Source organism: Eretmochelys imbricata, chromosome 14 (assembly GCF_965152235.1).
Source record: "Eretmochelys imbricata isolate rEreImb1 chromosome 14, rEreImb1.hap1, whole genome shotgun sequence".
Classification (NCBI taxonomy): domain Eukaryota; kingdom Metazoa; phylum Chordata; order Testudines; family Cheloniidae; genus Eretmochelys; species Eretmochelys imbricata.
In genome coordinates this window covers 49,616,017-49,631,060 of record NC_135585.1, presented here as the reverse complement: position 1 = coordinate 49,631,060, position 15,044 = coordinate 49,616,017, and the positions used below count along the sequence as shown (strand labels likewise).

At 43.5% G+C, this 15,044-nt stretch overlaps 1 protein-coding gene across 1 annotated transcript in view; it reads left to right on the top strand.

Moving 5' to 3' along the window:
• Positions 1 to 1,798: 1,798 nt before the first annotated feature.
• The window catches only part of LOC144274530 (butyrophilin subfamily 1 member A1-like), a 34,490-nt gene continuing 21,244 nt past the window's right edge, over positions 1,799 to 15,044 (top strand). Inside the window, exons 1-7 of the mRNA XM_077833407.1 lie at positions 1,799 to 1,881; positions 4,541 to 4,669; positions 7,548 to 7,895; positions 9,085 to 9,366; positions 10,669 to 10,773; positions 12,075 to 12,095; positions 13,430 to 13,450. Coding sequence (XP_077689533.1) covers positions 4,603 to 4,669; positions 7,548 to 7,895; positions 9,085 to 9,366; positions 10,669 to 10,773; positions 12,075 to 12,095; positions 13,430 to 13,450 — 844 coding nt within the window. The 5' untranslated portion in view covers positions 1,799 to 1,881; positions 4,541 to 4,602. The remainder of the gene's footprint in view (positions 1,882 to 4,540; positions 4,670 to 7,547; positions 7,896 to 9,084; positions 9,367 to 10,668; positions 10,774 to 12,074; positions 12,096 to 13,429; positions 13,451 to 15,044) is intronic.

Below are 15,044 nucleotides of genomic sequence, written 5' to 3'. Positions count from 1 at the left end.
ACACAACAGAACCACTAGCCCAGGAACCCATCCTTGCAACAAAGCCCGTTGCCAACTGTGCCCACATATCTATTCAGGGGACACCATCACAGGGCCTAATCACATCAGCCACACTATCAGAAGCTCGTTCACCTGCACATCCACCAATGTGATATATGCCATCATGTGCCAGCAATGCCCCTCTGCCATGTACATTGGTCAAACTGGACAGTCTCTACGTAAAAGAATAAATGGACACAAATCAGATGTCAAGAATTATAACATTCATAAACCAGTCGGAGAACACTTCAATCTCTCTGGTCACGCGACTACAGACATGAAGGTCGCTATCTTACAACAAAAAAACTTGCAATCCAGACTCCAGCGAGAAACTGCTGAATTGGAATTCATTTGCAAATTGGATACTATTAATTTAGGCTTAAATAGAGACTGGGAGTGGCTAAGTCATTATGCAAGGTAGCCTATTTTCCCCTTGCTTTTTCCTACCACCCCCCCTGACGTTCAGGTTAAACTTGGATTTAAACTTGGAGAGTGGTCAGTTTGGATGAGCTATTGCCAGCAGGAGAGTGAGTTTATGTGTGTGTGTGTGTGTGTGTTCCCGGGTGGGGGGGGGGAGCAGGTTGAGAAAGCCTGGATCTGTGCTGGAAATGACCCACCTTGATTACCATGCACATTGTAGGGAGAGTGGTCACTTTGGATGAGCTATTATCAGCAGGAGAGTGAGTTTGTGTGTGTATGGGGGGTGGGGGGGTGAGAAAACCTGGATTTGTGCAGGAAATGGCCCACCTTGATTATCATACACATTGTGAAGAGAGTGGTCACTTTGGATGGGCTATTACCAGCAGTGGGGGGGGGGGGGGGGCGGAGGGTGAGAAAACCTGGATTTGTGCATCTCAAATAAATTGGTTAGTCTCTAAGGTGCCACAAGTACTCCTTTTCTTTTTACCTTAACTCTGTATTTCTTGGTTTTCAGAAGTTTGAGTTTTGTTGAACTCAGACCAGGTGGGGGAGATAAAATCTTTTAGGGGACCAACTCCTGTTGTTGAGAGAGAGGAGCTTTGGAGCTACACCGAGCTCTTCTTTAGGTCTGTGTTGCTGGAAAGCTTGTCTCTTTCCCCAACAGAAGTTGATCCAGTAAAAGATCAAACACCCTCCACCTTGTCTCTCTCATAGACGGGGGCCAGCACGGCACAGAGCAAATCACTTCTGATGACCTTGCTGTTTTGGAAGGTCACGATCGTCAGTGGGAAACTGTCACTGTATGTTAACAAAAGGGGCTTTGTTGTTGGCTGGGGGGGTGGGGGGTTGCCATTTAGTTTATGATAGTCAGCAAAAGCTTTTCTCTTTTTGAAATCCGGACTGGACTGAGAGTCCGCTGTTCAGGTGACCCAGTTACCTGAATCCAGGCCTGATTTCAGAGAGAATCTGCTTCCTGCTTTTGCTGCGTCTAGTCAACTAAATAGGAAAAAAAACAACCCCAAAACAAACCCCCTCTCCCGCAACAACAAACCCCCTTTATGTTAAATTTTAACAGAAAGTTCCGGTCCCCCCCGCACTGGCGGCCCCGCGGGACTGGGGCTGTGTCTTTAAGAGGAGACTCTCCCTCCCCCGGGACAGGGGTTGGACTGAGGCAATTTCCAGTGTTACTTTCACTGTCCCCGGGCGAAGGCCGCGAGCTGAGCCACGTTTATCGATCGGAACAAACCCTGTTTCTGTTCACAACCTTCCCTGGAGAAGCCCCGAGACAAAACTGCAGCTCCTCAATCGCTAAAATGAGCTGAGCCGCCTCCGTGACCGACGGGAACAGTCACCGAGCCTGGGACTGTCCCAGCCAGAGGAGCCAAGTCTGACCACACCCGACTGCTCAGAAGACCCAACCAGGTGGGTTAATTTTGCTCCAGAAGGACTGTTTCTAACATCTAATGCACGCTCCTTATTGCTTGGACAGATTATTCAAAACAAGGAGTAAATAATCCTGTGAGAATTTGTTTCTCTCTTTATGGGAACTTGACAGTGCATCTACATTGAAAGTGATGGACTGTCACATACATTGCGGATTGTTTTCACGGCAATGTAACACGAGACTTTTACAGCTTGTTGAATTCGTCATTTCTTTGTTTTGCTGAATTTTATTCAAGAGCAGTGGGCCCAAGACTGTTCTTGGGGGAGATTTGTAACTTCCTCTATTTTGAATACAGAAAATTTCCTGCACCAAACCCAGCGGCCATCAGTCTAGTTTTCTGCCTGTGCTCTCATTGCAGTTTTCTGCCTCTTGACTGCGGGGAGGGGGTGAATCCTTTTGTTCTTGTAAAAAATACAATTATGCTCAGAATCAATCAAAGCAGAAAACTGCCTCCTTTTCTCCTCCTGAACTCAGTGGGAAGTGAGCATGTGCCTCAAGTTGATCCTGTGTTCAGGAGTGTCACTGAGTAGGGACTTCAGGCCATACTAAAAAAGGGGATATTTATACATTGTGTAACAGATTATCTCCTCCTGTGTGAAAAGCCATTCAAGGGGCAATATCATGAAGAAATCTGTTGGAGTACAGCTATTTACAAATTATGTTTTTGTTTAAAAGAATTTGCTTATTTTTCAAATTTCAATCACGTATTATTGAACAAAAAATTCGATTTTAGTTTTTCTTTTTCCATTTTCATTTTTGCTCCCTTTCCTCCTTTGAGACAGGATAAGGGATGGGCGAATAAAATGTTTTTATTCCATTTGATTAGGGTTTCTCATTTTGAATCAATTTGAAATATTTTTTTCATTTAGCATCATTTCACTGAGAAATTAGAAACATTAAAATAATAGGAAATCATCAGTTTTTTAAAAAAAAGTCCAAAAGCCATTTTCGATTAAAAAATCATTTTTGTTTAAACATTTTTGACCAGCTCCAGTGTTGTCAACTCTCATAACTTTGTGTGATTTTTATTTTAAGTCTCACAGTATTCGGTAATTTTCTGAAAGCCCGAATGCTCTAGTTATAAATTGATGTGAGAATCTCAGATTTCATTTCAAGTAAACATGAATTTCTAGCTTTTATGGTTGCAGGGGAAAGTTTAAGATTAAGACCTGAGTGCACAGTCAGGGCTCAAAAACCAAATGGCAAAAAATAGGAACTCAAAATGTATTTTTTAAAATATTGATTTTAAGTCAATCACTTATATTTTTTTGACCCAATTGTGATTTTTATTTCAATTATGTGTGTGCATGATGGGGAGGGAGGAGAGGATTTTTTGGATTGATTTTCATAAAGAAACAAACATTTTAAAGCACAAAACAACCACAACAATGTACAACTTGCATATGTTCCCAAATACCACATTCTTCATGGATGCTCTAATAAAATTAAACAATTATACAGTTTTACAGCTTATCAAAGCTACAAGACCAGACAATCATAGGCATGGGAAGCAGGGGCGTTGGGGGGTACTATAGCATCCCCAGGTTTTACATGGGGCTCCACTCCCGGTCCCGTGCCTGGGGCTCCCCTCCTGGCCCCGCATGTGGGGAATCCACTTCTGGCCCCATGTCTGCCACCAGCCTCAGCCCCTTGACCCCTGTCTGTGTCCCTGCACTCCTAGAGACACAGCCCTGGTCCCAGCCCCAGCTCTGAGGGGCGGGGGTGGAGGCCATGGAGAGAGGTAAGGGGGGCACGAGGTGAAAAGTGTGGGGCAGTTTCACTGGCTTTCAGCACCCACACTTTAAAAACTGTTCAAGTGCCACTGCAGACAACACAAGACCGGACAATACGACACAGACCGAACACGTTAGGGTGGGCCGGGGTTACACTGACTTTTGATTTTTGGATACTGTGGTTGGCAGTGCTGCTGCTCTGTTTCTGAAAGAGACAAACAAATTTCAGCTTTCTTCAATAATTCATCCAATCCAACGTATCCCACCTATTAATGTAAATCTTCAAAGTGCTGTAGTTCTTTGGCAATGGGGTCTGAAGGAAATATCAGACACTCAGGGTGGATGAAAATTCATCTTTAAAAATGATTTTTTAAAAGAAAATTTAGATCAGAGGCTTTTCTTTAACTTGGATTTTTTAAAATTAGAAATTATCTTTCAAATTAAAATTATGACAGCTGATGCTAAGGCATATATGTAATGTATAACATTCAAGCAGTACATGTTTGCTGGAGAAGTTTTAAAGAAAATAAGATCAACGAAGTGGTGCAACCAGAATTTGTTGAAGGGCTCACCCAGCTTTTGACAGCAATAGCTTCTTCTGCAAGTGCAGAGAAAATATTTTATTCATTTCAATGTATCCAACTGGCTCAGTTCAATGACTCGTCCATTCAAAGTTGAGAAACCAGTTGGGAGCTGAAAAAGCAGGAAAGTTAGTTTTCCGTTTCCAACCTATCATTAAAAACAAGGTGTGAGAGGATGAGGTCTACCAGCTCTAAAATCTTGAAGGACATGGTGACCAGAAACAATCCGTTCAATTCACTAACTACAGATAATAGTTCCTTTTTCTAACAAATCAGATTTGAATGCAAAACATGTTTTGGTAAAGTATTTTTCTCTTCCCTAGCCTGTTGTCCAGATCAAGTTACAGTGAAGAGGAAGGTTCTTTCATTCTGTCCTAGCTCCACAATGATCACCTCTCTGCCTCATTTGGTCATTTTCTTCATTACTTATCACATTCACAAGCTGGAATCAGGTAGGAATCCCACTGGTCCTGCTGCTGGTTGTAGGATTTGTTTCATCGCAGTGATTTATAAATTGTGCCTATTCCACTCCTTTGTACAAAACTGGGGGAAAAAAAAGAAAACGAAAACCAAAACAACCCCCAAACCCACCCCTAAAACAAATTTCAGATTGGCTCAATATCAATAAATAAGTCTCCACTTCCTCCCCAGCACTTCTGGAGGAGTAATTCTCCACCCGCTGCATACGAGGCAACGCAGTTTCTCTATCTATCTAGATACTTATATCATTATAGTATCTGTGTGTGAGGCTGTATGGAATATGGGTGACCATTTATAGTAGCATTGATACCAATATTACAAAATCGCAATAAATCTTATACAAGATATGCCACGAGAAGTAATTCTGCTGCTCTACACTGCGTTGATTAGGCCTCAGCTGGAATATTGTGTCCAGTTCTGGGCGCCACATTTCAGAAAAGATACGGACAAATTGGAGAGAGTGCAGAGTAGAGCAACAAGGATGATTAGGGGTCTGGAAAACATAACCTATGAGGGAAGATTGAAAGAACTGGTTTTGTTTAGTCTGGGAAAGAGAAGACTGAGAGGGGACATGTTAACAGTTTTCAAATACCTAAAAGCTTGTTATAAGGAGGAGGGAGAAAAATTGTTCTCCTTAACCTCTGATGATAGGACAAGAAGCAATGGACTTAAATTGCAGCGAGAAAGGTTTAGGTTGGACATTAGGAAAAACTTCCTAACTGTCAGGGTGGTTAGGCACTGGAATCAATTGCATAGGGAGGTTGTGGAATCTCTGTCATTGCAGATTTTTAAGAGCAGGTTAGACAAACACCTGTCAGTGATGGTCTAGGTGGTGCTGGTCCTGCCATGAGTGCAGGGGGCTGGACTCGATGACCTCTCAAGGTCCCTTCCAGTTCTATGATTCTATGTAAGGTATCAGTGGAAAAGGCATGATTTGCTAAATATGATAAGCTTGTTTATAGGTATGTATCATCTTTGTATGGTGATATATAAATATGTGTGGTATATTTGTGTGTCAATCTTGTGCTGTGCATTTGGGTGACACCCCCAGACAGTCCAGCATCAGCACTATCCGGCCCGCTTGATGGCCCATCAAAGGCAATCAGCTGTAGAATGAACCATTGAGAGAAGCCCGGGGCTATGAGTCAGCAGGACATGTAGACAAGTATCAGAGAGGTAGCCGTGTTAGTCTATATCCACAAAAACAACGAGGAGTCCAGTGGCACCTTAAAGACTAACAGATTTATTTGGGAAAAGCTTACGCCCAAAATAAATCTTAGTCTTTAAGGTGCCACCAGGCTCCTCATTGTTTTTCAGGACATGTAAGGACATGCCTATGGACAGGGGACTCCAAGTACCTTTTTATGCCCATGTGCTGTGAGTTAGTGTTTGGGACAAAGGATGTACACGCCACATGGCAAAGGATATAAAAAGGCAGCTGCATCTTCTCCATTTTGTCTGCAGTCCTGCTTCTCGCCTCTGGAGTAACTTCCCTACAAATTGAAGCTTTGAACAAAGGACTGATAGACCCATCCAAGCTCTGGATGTGTTCCAGAGGGACTTTGCAAGCTAGCAAATTCACCAGTGCTGCTAAGAACCTGATATATGGATTCTGAAGTCACTTTCTTTTATCTATCTATCTATCTATCTATCTATCTATCTATCTATCTGATTGCTTTGACCATTTAGCAACTCTCTTCTCTTTCGTTCCTTTTCTTTTCTAATAAAACCTTTAGTTTTAGATACTAAAGGATTGGCTGGCAGCATGGTCTTTTGGGTAAGATTCAAATTAGTATTGATCTGGTAATGTGTCTGGTCCTTTGGGGAATTAAAAGAACATTTTGTAAAGTGAACAGAGTTTTAAGTAATGTCTCACTGTACTGAACCTATTCGCTGATTGGGAGCCAGAGATTGGAATGCAGTAAAGGGGGCTGTTTGATTTCTTTTCTGATATCCAGTGTGGGGGATCAGGAGCACAGTTTGTGACTGGTTGGTGAATCTAACTATAGTGTAAACCACCAGTTTTGGGAGAAGCTGCTCTCCTTTTTGCAGCCTTCCCTGACCTTGGCATTTCCACTGTGGGCAGCCCTACGCACCTTGGGTCACGCTGAGCATCCTAGTTCACATGCTTGCATCCTCTGTGACCCAATCCTTTCTCAAACACCAAGGCCAACTGGCCTAAAGCTGAAGTGATTTGGCTCAGTGAGGTCAAGGCACGTGGGTCCCAGAGTAGAAGACCCTTTACTGAAAATGTCCTGGCAGTGACCCCGTCTCACTAAATACAGGTGGAGGGGGGCAAAGGAGGGAAACTCAAGAACCTCAGCTGATCTCAATGAAAATTGTGTCCTCGTACGAGGTGGTGGTCTCCAAAGAAGCTGGGTCCCAAAACATTAGGGTGAAATTCTAGGAGATCTCTGTTGACTTCAGTGGAGTCAGGATTTCATCTTTTCATCCTTCTCATATTCAAACCAATGCTGAGAAATCACATCAGAAATATAGTGATGGTCAGAACAGATCACAGAGCTCAGGTACACAGTGTATATACTCAGGTCACCCTGTCTGTTCACGGGGCACTGAAATGGCTCTGTGGCATGTCAAATTAATATATGGGGAGTAACCAGTGACACCTATACGTGAGCTGGCCTGTCACTTATTAATGTAACTCTTCCCCCCCACCCTTTTCAGTTGTTTCTTATTGTGCCAAATTTTCAATGTTCAGGCTGGAAATTTGCATACCAGGTGTCTGCCCCAGGCTGAATTTTTGGAAAGTATGAACCTATTGAATCAGTCATGAATATATTTTATTTTCTCTCTGAGGTTGTTCTCTTTTTGCTTTGGTGTATTTCACAGCTCAGTTCAGAGTGATGGGTCCTGGTCACCCTGTCACTGCCATTTTGGGTGAGAACATTGTGTTACCCTGTCACCTGTCCCCCAGGATGAGCGCTGTGAACATGGAGGTGAGATGGTTCCGATCTGAGTTCACTTCATTTGTGCACCTGTATCGGCATAGAAAGGATGAGTATGGACAGCAGATGCCAGAATATCGTGGAAGGACGGAGCTTTTGAAAGCTGGCATCACGGATGGGAATGTTTCCTTGCAGATTGTTAATATCAGAAGCTCAGATGAAGGACAATACCACTGTTTTGTTCAAGATGGTTCTTTTTATGAAGAAGCCCTGTTGGAACTGAAGGTAGCAGGTCAGCAGCTCTTGTCTGTATTATCTCATCCTGGGCTGCAGTTTTTGTTCTTTTCTACTGCAACAACTGTGACTAGCAACTTGTGAATTATTTTAGAGTAACACAATGTGACTAGATTTCAGCACACGACCACATTCAGACACTTTGGAAAATATGCTGAAAACTTTCCCAACGTTTTATTAAAGACATTTTCAGAATGGTCAAGAGATTTCCTTGCCCAAAAAATGTTCTTGACTAACTCCAAAAGGAGGGAGAGAAAGGAGGGAAAAGACTTCTAGACAAATATGGGCCTTGTTTACGTGAGAAAAGTAGGTCTGCTGAACTAGGTCACTCAGGGGTGTGAAAAATACACCCCCCATGAGCGACAAAACTAAGCTGACCTAAGTCGCCATGCAGGCAGGGCTGGGTCAACAGAAGAATTCTTCTGTCAACCTAGCTCCTGCCTCTCAGAGAGGGGTGTCACCTGGGACGCCAGGAGAAGTCCTGCCCTTGGGGTAAGTAGTGTCTACACTGAAGCACCACAGCGGTGAAGCTGCGCTGCTGGAGCCTCTCACGTGTGGACGGCCCCTGGTCTTCCAATTCCTCTGCCGTCGTTCTGAGGCCTGGCTACGGTGGGACTGCCAGGTGTACAGGCCTTCTGACGTGGTCACTACTGCTGGTTATTTAGGGGTGCAGTCAAAATCAGTTGCAGCTTTCTCATTGGCTGAGGCCACATAAAGGTGGGGGAGGGACAAGTTAAGTATTTACTGCTAGCAGATGAGGCCGAGCGTTTGTGCCCTGCTGCTCCGACACAGGAACCATGGAGCCAGTTAGATTGATTGACTGATTTAAAAAGAGAACAAACAAAATTTTTATCGAATATACTAAAATCTGGCTTTTTGAAAAATTCATATTCCACTAGGTATTTAAATGAAGTGGCCAGATTTCCAAAGGTGTTCAATGCTCCCTTGCTTTTGGGTGGAGAGGACAATATCTCTCCTTATTCAGTGAAATTATTTTAAATATTTGTTCACGTGTTTTCCTGTGTCCATGCGTATTGGGAATTCAGAAATTCCAGTGTTTATTTATCCCTTCTACATGAGCAAGTGATCTTGAGTGGGAGTAATGGATCCACAATCTATCACTCATCCTTTTTTAGCTGTTAAGTTACCCCATTGATTTATCACACATTTACGTAATTTTCCTCTAGGTTTGGGCTCCAATCCTCTCATCTCTGTGGAGAGTCACCAGGATGGAGGGATCCGGATGGTTTGTCAATCGGCTGGTTGGTTTCCAGAGCCCAAGGTTCTTTGGAGAGATCTCAGTGGGAAAGAATTACCATCGCTCTCTGAAGCAAAATCCCTCAGGGATAGTAGCCTGTTTGAAACAGAAAATTCTATTATTATAAAAGAACGTTCAAACCAGAACCTGTCCTGTTTGATCAGGAACACCCTTCTCAATCAAGAAAAGGAATCAACAGTTTATATAGCAGGTCAGTTACCAGCTAAACCCACATACTGAAATCACCTCCATCAGAAACAAAACAAAACATAGGAAACAAAGAACTGAAGCATCTGTTGTGCATATTTTACAACCTACCTAAAAACAAAGAAGTTCAGAAACTGGAACCTTAACAGGGTCACAACTCAGGCAATCTGATTGCCTTAATTTTGCACATTCAGAGTTATCAGAGTTTTGGGTTTCATGTAAATTTAATCTTAACTCTGATACTCCTGAAACTCTTACTTTAAAAAAAAAAAGAGAGAGACTGATTTTGAGAAGAGTTTGTTCTTAAAAACTTAACTTCCCCTCAGTGATTTTTTTTGAACGTAGCAATTTTTATACCATCGTTTGTTTGCTACCTTTTCTATAAGTGAAATGTCACCAAATGATGTGGGCTTGTTTCTGTTGACATTCAGTGGGACTTGTGCTCATAACTCACTTTGCCTTTGTCTACACACAAAAGCTGCCCTGATTATCTCCTGAGTTATTGATGAAAACCCTTGTTTGAATGCTCTTATTTCAGTTTCAGTGTCCTATATATTTAGCGTAAGTTAGTTCCTTACTGATTTATACTAAATGGATAAAGGACACTATTAACCTGATTGAGAAAACCTTAAATTGTAAATCAGTTTAGTTAAATTGGGGCAATCCTCTTACATGGTCAGCTGTGGAATCAGTGTAACAATGACTGCATGAGTGTTACACCAATTTCACGAAACCAGGGCACAAATCCTGTGTGGAGAAGGCCTTAGGCATGTTTGAAATGCCCACCCTGGCTAGATGATGTAAATGCTGTAAACACAAGAACAGCAAAAGAAGATGAATCAATTTCTAGCACTTAATGTTTGGATTCATTGCAATTATGATTCGTCGAAATAATTGAGGAAATTATTAGTGACTCACCAAAATATTCTAACGACTTCTGCAATTTCTGAATGTTGCTGAATAGTGAGGACCAAATTGTTTGCTGGCATAACTCCACTGAAGTCAATGAGGTTTTGTGAGCAAAGAATTTGCCCCTCAGCTCAATAAAGCTCTGAATAGCATGAATCAAACCAGGCCTGTTCATTCACTGGTTGATCAGTGCTAAAGCTGTGTTGGTTGGAGTAATTTTTAAAATCAGGTTTTGGTCTTTTGTGCAGCGTGGGGGGGGGGGGGGGGGTGTCATGTTTTCACTCTTACTTCACATACGTCCTGCTGGGGACTATTTATATATTTACATGCAATAGAAAAAAAATTAGTTTTGTCCCTGCTTCCAAACTAATGCAAATCCTGGGGGTTTATTTTTCAGATTCCTTTTTCCCGAGGGTGAATCCATGGATGGTGGCTCTGAGTGTGATCCTGCTGGTTTTGTTTGGTTTCATTGGCCTCACTGTTTATCTATTTAAAATAAAAGGTAAATGTCACAGGGGAAAATTTAGTGAAATTAACAAGAAATTTTCTTCTAATAAATGAAAAAAGGGAAGAATGAAATTTTACACTGGGCCAAGCAGGGGAAGCACAGACGTGCCCTATGCTCCCCGCAGCAGAAAACGTTACTAAGGTTCCCATTTGCTCCAGGGGGCAGTGATCTTCATCGGCCCTTTACAGGCCCAGAATATTTCTCCCCCAGAACTGCCTCAGTTAAGCTGAATGGAGCACTTGGGGAAGGGGGGGGAGAGTGATCCAAAACCTTCTCCACTCCTCACTCTTTTCTGCCCACTTCCCACCCAGCTGTGCAGTTATTCCCTCCTCAGTCCCCATGGACAAATTTCATCCCAATAGATAATATTAAAAAAATATACACAGTAGAAAAGAGGGGTCTGAATAGACATGAGCTCTGAGACTTAACCTGAGTTCTGAAAATGGTGAGGAACAAGAAGTCAGAGATGGAGAAGGGAAACCTTTTTCTCCTGGTGTTGAGAACATGAAACCCTCAAAGGCTCATGAATTGTATAATCACTGTGCAACTTTCACGAAATGCAGACAACTGTATAACCAAGGGAAGAATGCTCCTAATAAGAATTTATATTTATTTCTGTTTATTTTTAATGGAACAGGATATAGAAATCTGTACGAGTTGTGCTCTTTCCTCCAACAAGTAAAACTTCTGTACAAATTTGACTCCTCATAAGGGTATTTCTTTGTTTTTCTGTGAATTTTTGGGGTGGAGTTTTTTTAACCAGAAAAAGATGAAAGCCCAGATACTGCGTCACTAACATCAGTTAGATCTTTGCCATTGACTTCAATGAGTGTAGGATTAAGCACTGAATGCACAAGTCAAATTGCTAAAAAAAATAATGCTGATAATTTGAGGGCCAGAAATTCGAGTCTGCACCCCAGAGCTCCCAGCAAAGCCAATGGGAATGTGAGAGATAATACAAGAAGCAGGATTGGACTCTAATGGATAGATTTTTATTTGGTCAGTTAACTCTCACTGAAATCAGTGAGAGTTAGGCTCCTCAATGCCTTGAAAAATCAGACCCTAATTCCATAAGGAATTCAAACCTTTCAGAATTGTAAATCCTTGACAATAGTCAGTTACTGTTGGACACTTAACTCTAGTTTGGCCACATGGCTCGTTAAACATGAATGAAATGTTTGGTATTCAGGGGCCAGGCGTTCATATCATGAAAAAACTTCTTTAAATCTCCATTAACTGGAAATTTTCTTAAATAACTTGTATTTACATCTGTTTGCTTTATTTCATTTCTTTAGGGAAACATCTTGGAGAAATCAGTAAGTTCAATTTTTCTCCACATAGAACCTTTTCCATTGAGTTGTTTGATGTTTTATTATTTATGATGATCATTATTAAAGAGAGATCAATTTGAGTATCACATGAAATATCAGGGATAATCTATTGATAATTATTCAGCATGTGGGTAAGAGAAAATCAGAAAGAAAATGTTCTTTGAAATGTATCTTCTCTGAGAGTGAAATCCACATGGTGCTGGAGGCACCATGACATGGGGGACCAGGAAGACTCTGTGCCCTCAAATGTCCTCTTTCCTCATCCGGCAAGTAAATAATTTGCTTCAATGTGGATCTTGTGTGTAATTATATTGGAGGAGGAGTTGTTCATTTTTTCATTTAATGTTAAAAGGAAATTGGGATGAGATTAACCCTGATCAATTTCACCCCAACTGGTAATATGAAAAGTGAGACACGATGTTTCACAAAACTCAGACAACCGAATATCCATGAGAAAAATGCTCCTAATAATAATTTATATTTATTTCTGTTTTTTTGGGTTTTTTTTAGGGAAACGTGATACAAAAATAAGTAAGTGTTGTGTCCTTTTCTCCAGCAAGGATAACTTTGTTCAAATTTGTCTCCTCGTGTTTTATTTTTTAAATGAGAAAAACATGAATGCCCTGATGCTGCACCACTAACATCAATTAGAGCTGTGCCTTTGATTTCAACGAGTGTAGGATCCAACACTAAATGCACAAGTCACACCACTAAAAGAATAATGTTGATAATTTTAGGGCCCAATATTACCATCCGTGCACTCCTAAAGCTCCCAGCAAAGTGAATGGGAACATGGAATATGCAAGAAAGCGGGAATGGGCTCTAAGGGTAGCTTTTTAAAGGTATTTGGACACCTTATGCTAATTGAAATCAGTGGGAGTTAGGAACCTAAATACCTTTAAAAATCTGGCTTCAATTCCCTTGGGAATTGAAAACTTTCAGAACTGTCAGTCCATGTAGATAATCAGTTATTTTTTGATACTTTACTCTAGTGTAGACACAAAATGAGCCCAAATGTCTACATCACAATTTTACAGGCCCCCAGCCCATGTCTTGTGAACCTGGTTAACTGCCATGGGTCAATTGGGGGTATTCAGCTGCTGTGTAGCCACACCCTATGGGGCTTCACAGGTGCTCCGTGCCCTGCCCGTGGGTTGGAAAGGGACTCTTCTCCCCAGACCTCAGGAGTTTCCCTGCCCATTGCCTGGATCAATGGGTATGAGAGGGACAGGCTGCATGATGGGAGGCTGGGGTTGATTCCATCCTCGAAGAGATGCACTTAATCAGTGTGTATTTGTTTCTGATTCTTTGTTACCTAGATGATCTTCAAAGAGAACTTGGTAAGTGTTTCTATTTCTCGAATGCAGCCTTTTCCGTGGTGTTGAAACTATCTCTGGATCTATCAATCTCTCACCCTTCTGCCAGGTGGAGTCGGCAGCACCAAGGACTGGGGTCAGCGTCAAAGGTTCCTCTTAGCAACACAAAAGAGAAAACCTTGGAGACCCCACCCAATAATCTGGGCACATTTCACTCCTGAGCCTTTTCAAGGCTCTATAGTGGCCCCTTTATGGCTTATAGTGGCACAACCGTACCCCTGCAGCTGCCCTGCAATGGGCTCTCCCGTGTAGCCGCTGGATGCCGACCTCCCACCAGCATAATTTAACCCCCCCCAACGAGCGGCAGTAGCTATGTCGGTGGGAGAGTGTCTCCCGCCAACATAGCACTGTCCACACCGGTGCTTTTGTCGGTGAAACTTTTGTCAGTCAGGGGCCTGCTTTTTTCATACCCCGACCTGACAAAAGTTTTACTGACAAACGTGCTAGTTTATGCACAGAATAAGAGACAAAACTTCCCACTCACCCGCCCTAAGTGTAACAAAAGAACACTTTTATTACAAGGAAAAGGAACCCGGCATTGTTTTGGGAAAACACCACAGCCATAATTCGAAAGCATGTAACCCTAAGGAAACCCCCACCCCACAGTACATTGGGCAGTGTCCTTTGCCTCAGTTTCCCACCTTGCCATGTGAAAATCTGATGAGCGAATGACCTGTGACACACCACTCCCCTCTCCCGCCACTGCAGCCCACTCACAGGTGGTTGTTCTTAATCAGCCAAGACCCAGAGTTCAGAGGTGCCCTCACATGGACTCACCTCCCACCCCTGAAAGGTGTGTGTGTGTGTGGTGAGGGGCATTGAGCAACACGTCCGCTGCTGCTTTCACCTCTGCAACTGGCTTGCTGCTGCTGCTGCTATCACTGTCACCACTGGCCATAGGTGCTGACAGCCCCGGAGCACCCATGGGGAAAAGTTCGTGGGTGCTCTGCACCCACCCACAGCCAAACTCCCCCCTCCCACCAGCGCATCTCACCCATTGACGGCCTCACTGACCAACTCTTCCCCCTCCCTCCCAGTGCCTGCTGCCTGCCACAAAACAGCTGTTTCACGGCACTCAGAATTCTCTGGGAAGAAGGGGGAGGAGCAGGGATGTGGCACGCTTGGGGGAGGAGGCGGGGAAAAGGCGAGGTGGGGACGGGGACTTCGGGAAGGGAGTGGAATGAGGTGGGGTGGGGGCGGAGCAGGGGTGGGGACTTGGGGCAGGGCTGGAATGGGGGGATGGAGCAGGGGTGGGAAGAGGTGGGGTAGAGGTTTGGGGGAAGGGGTGGAGTGGGGGTGAGGCCTGGGGTGGAGCAGGGGCTCAGCACCCACCGGCCAGAGGGGAAGTCGGCACCTAGGCCCCTGGCTGCTCGCTACCTCCCATCCCTGAAAAAGGGTGAGGGACGTCGAGCAACGCCTCTGCTGCCACTCCTGCCTCTGGAACTGGCTCGCAGCGGCTGCTGTCTCTGCCCCGCTGGCTGATGCCTCTGCCGCGGGTTCTGCTGGTTTCTCTGCTGCTGTTCCCTCTGCCACCGCTCAGCTCCACTGGGGTTATCAC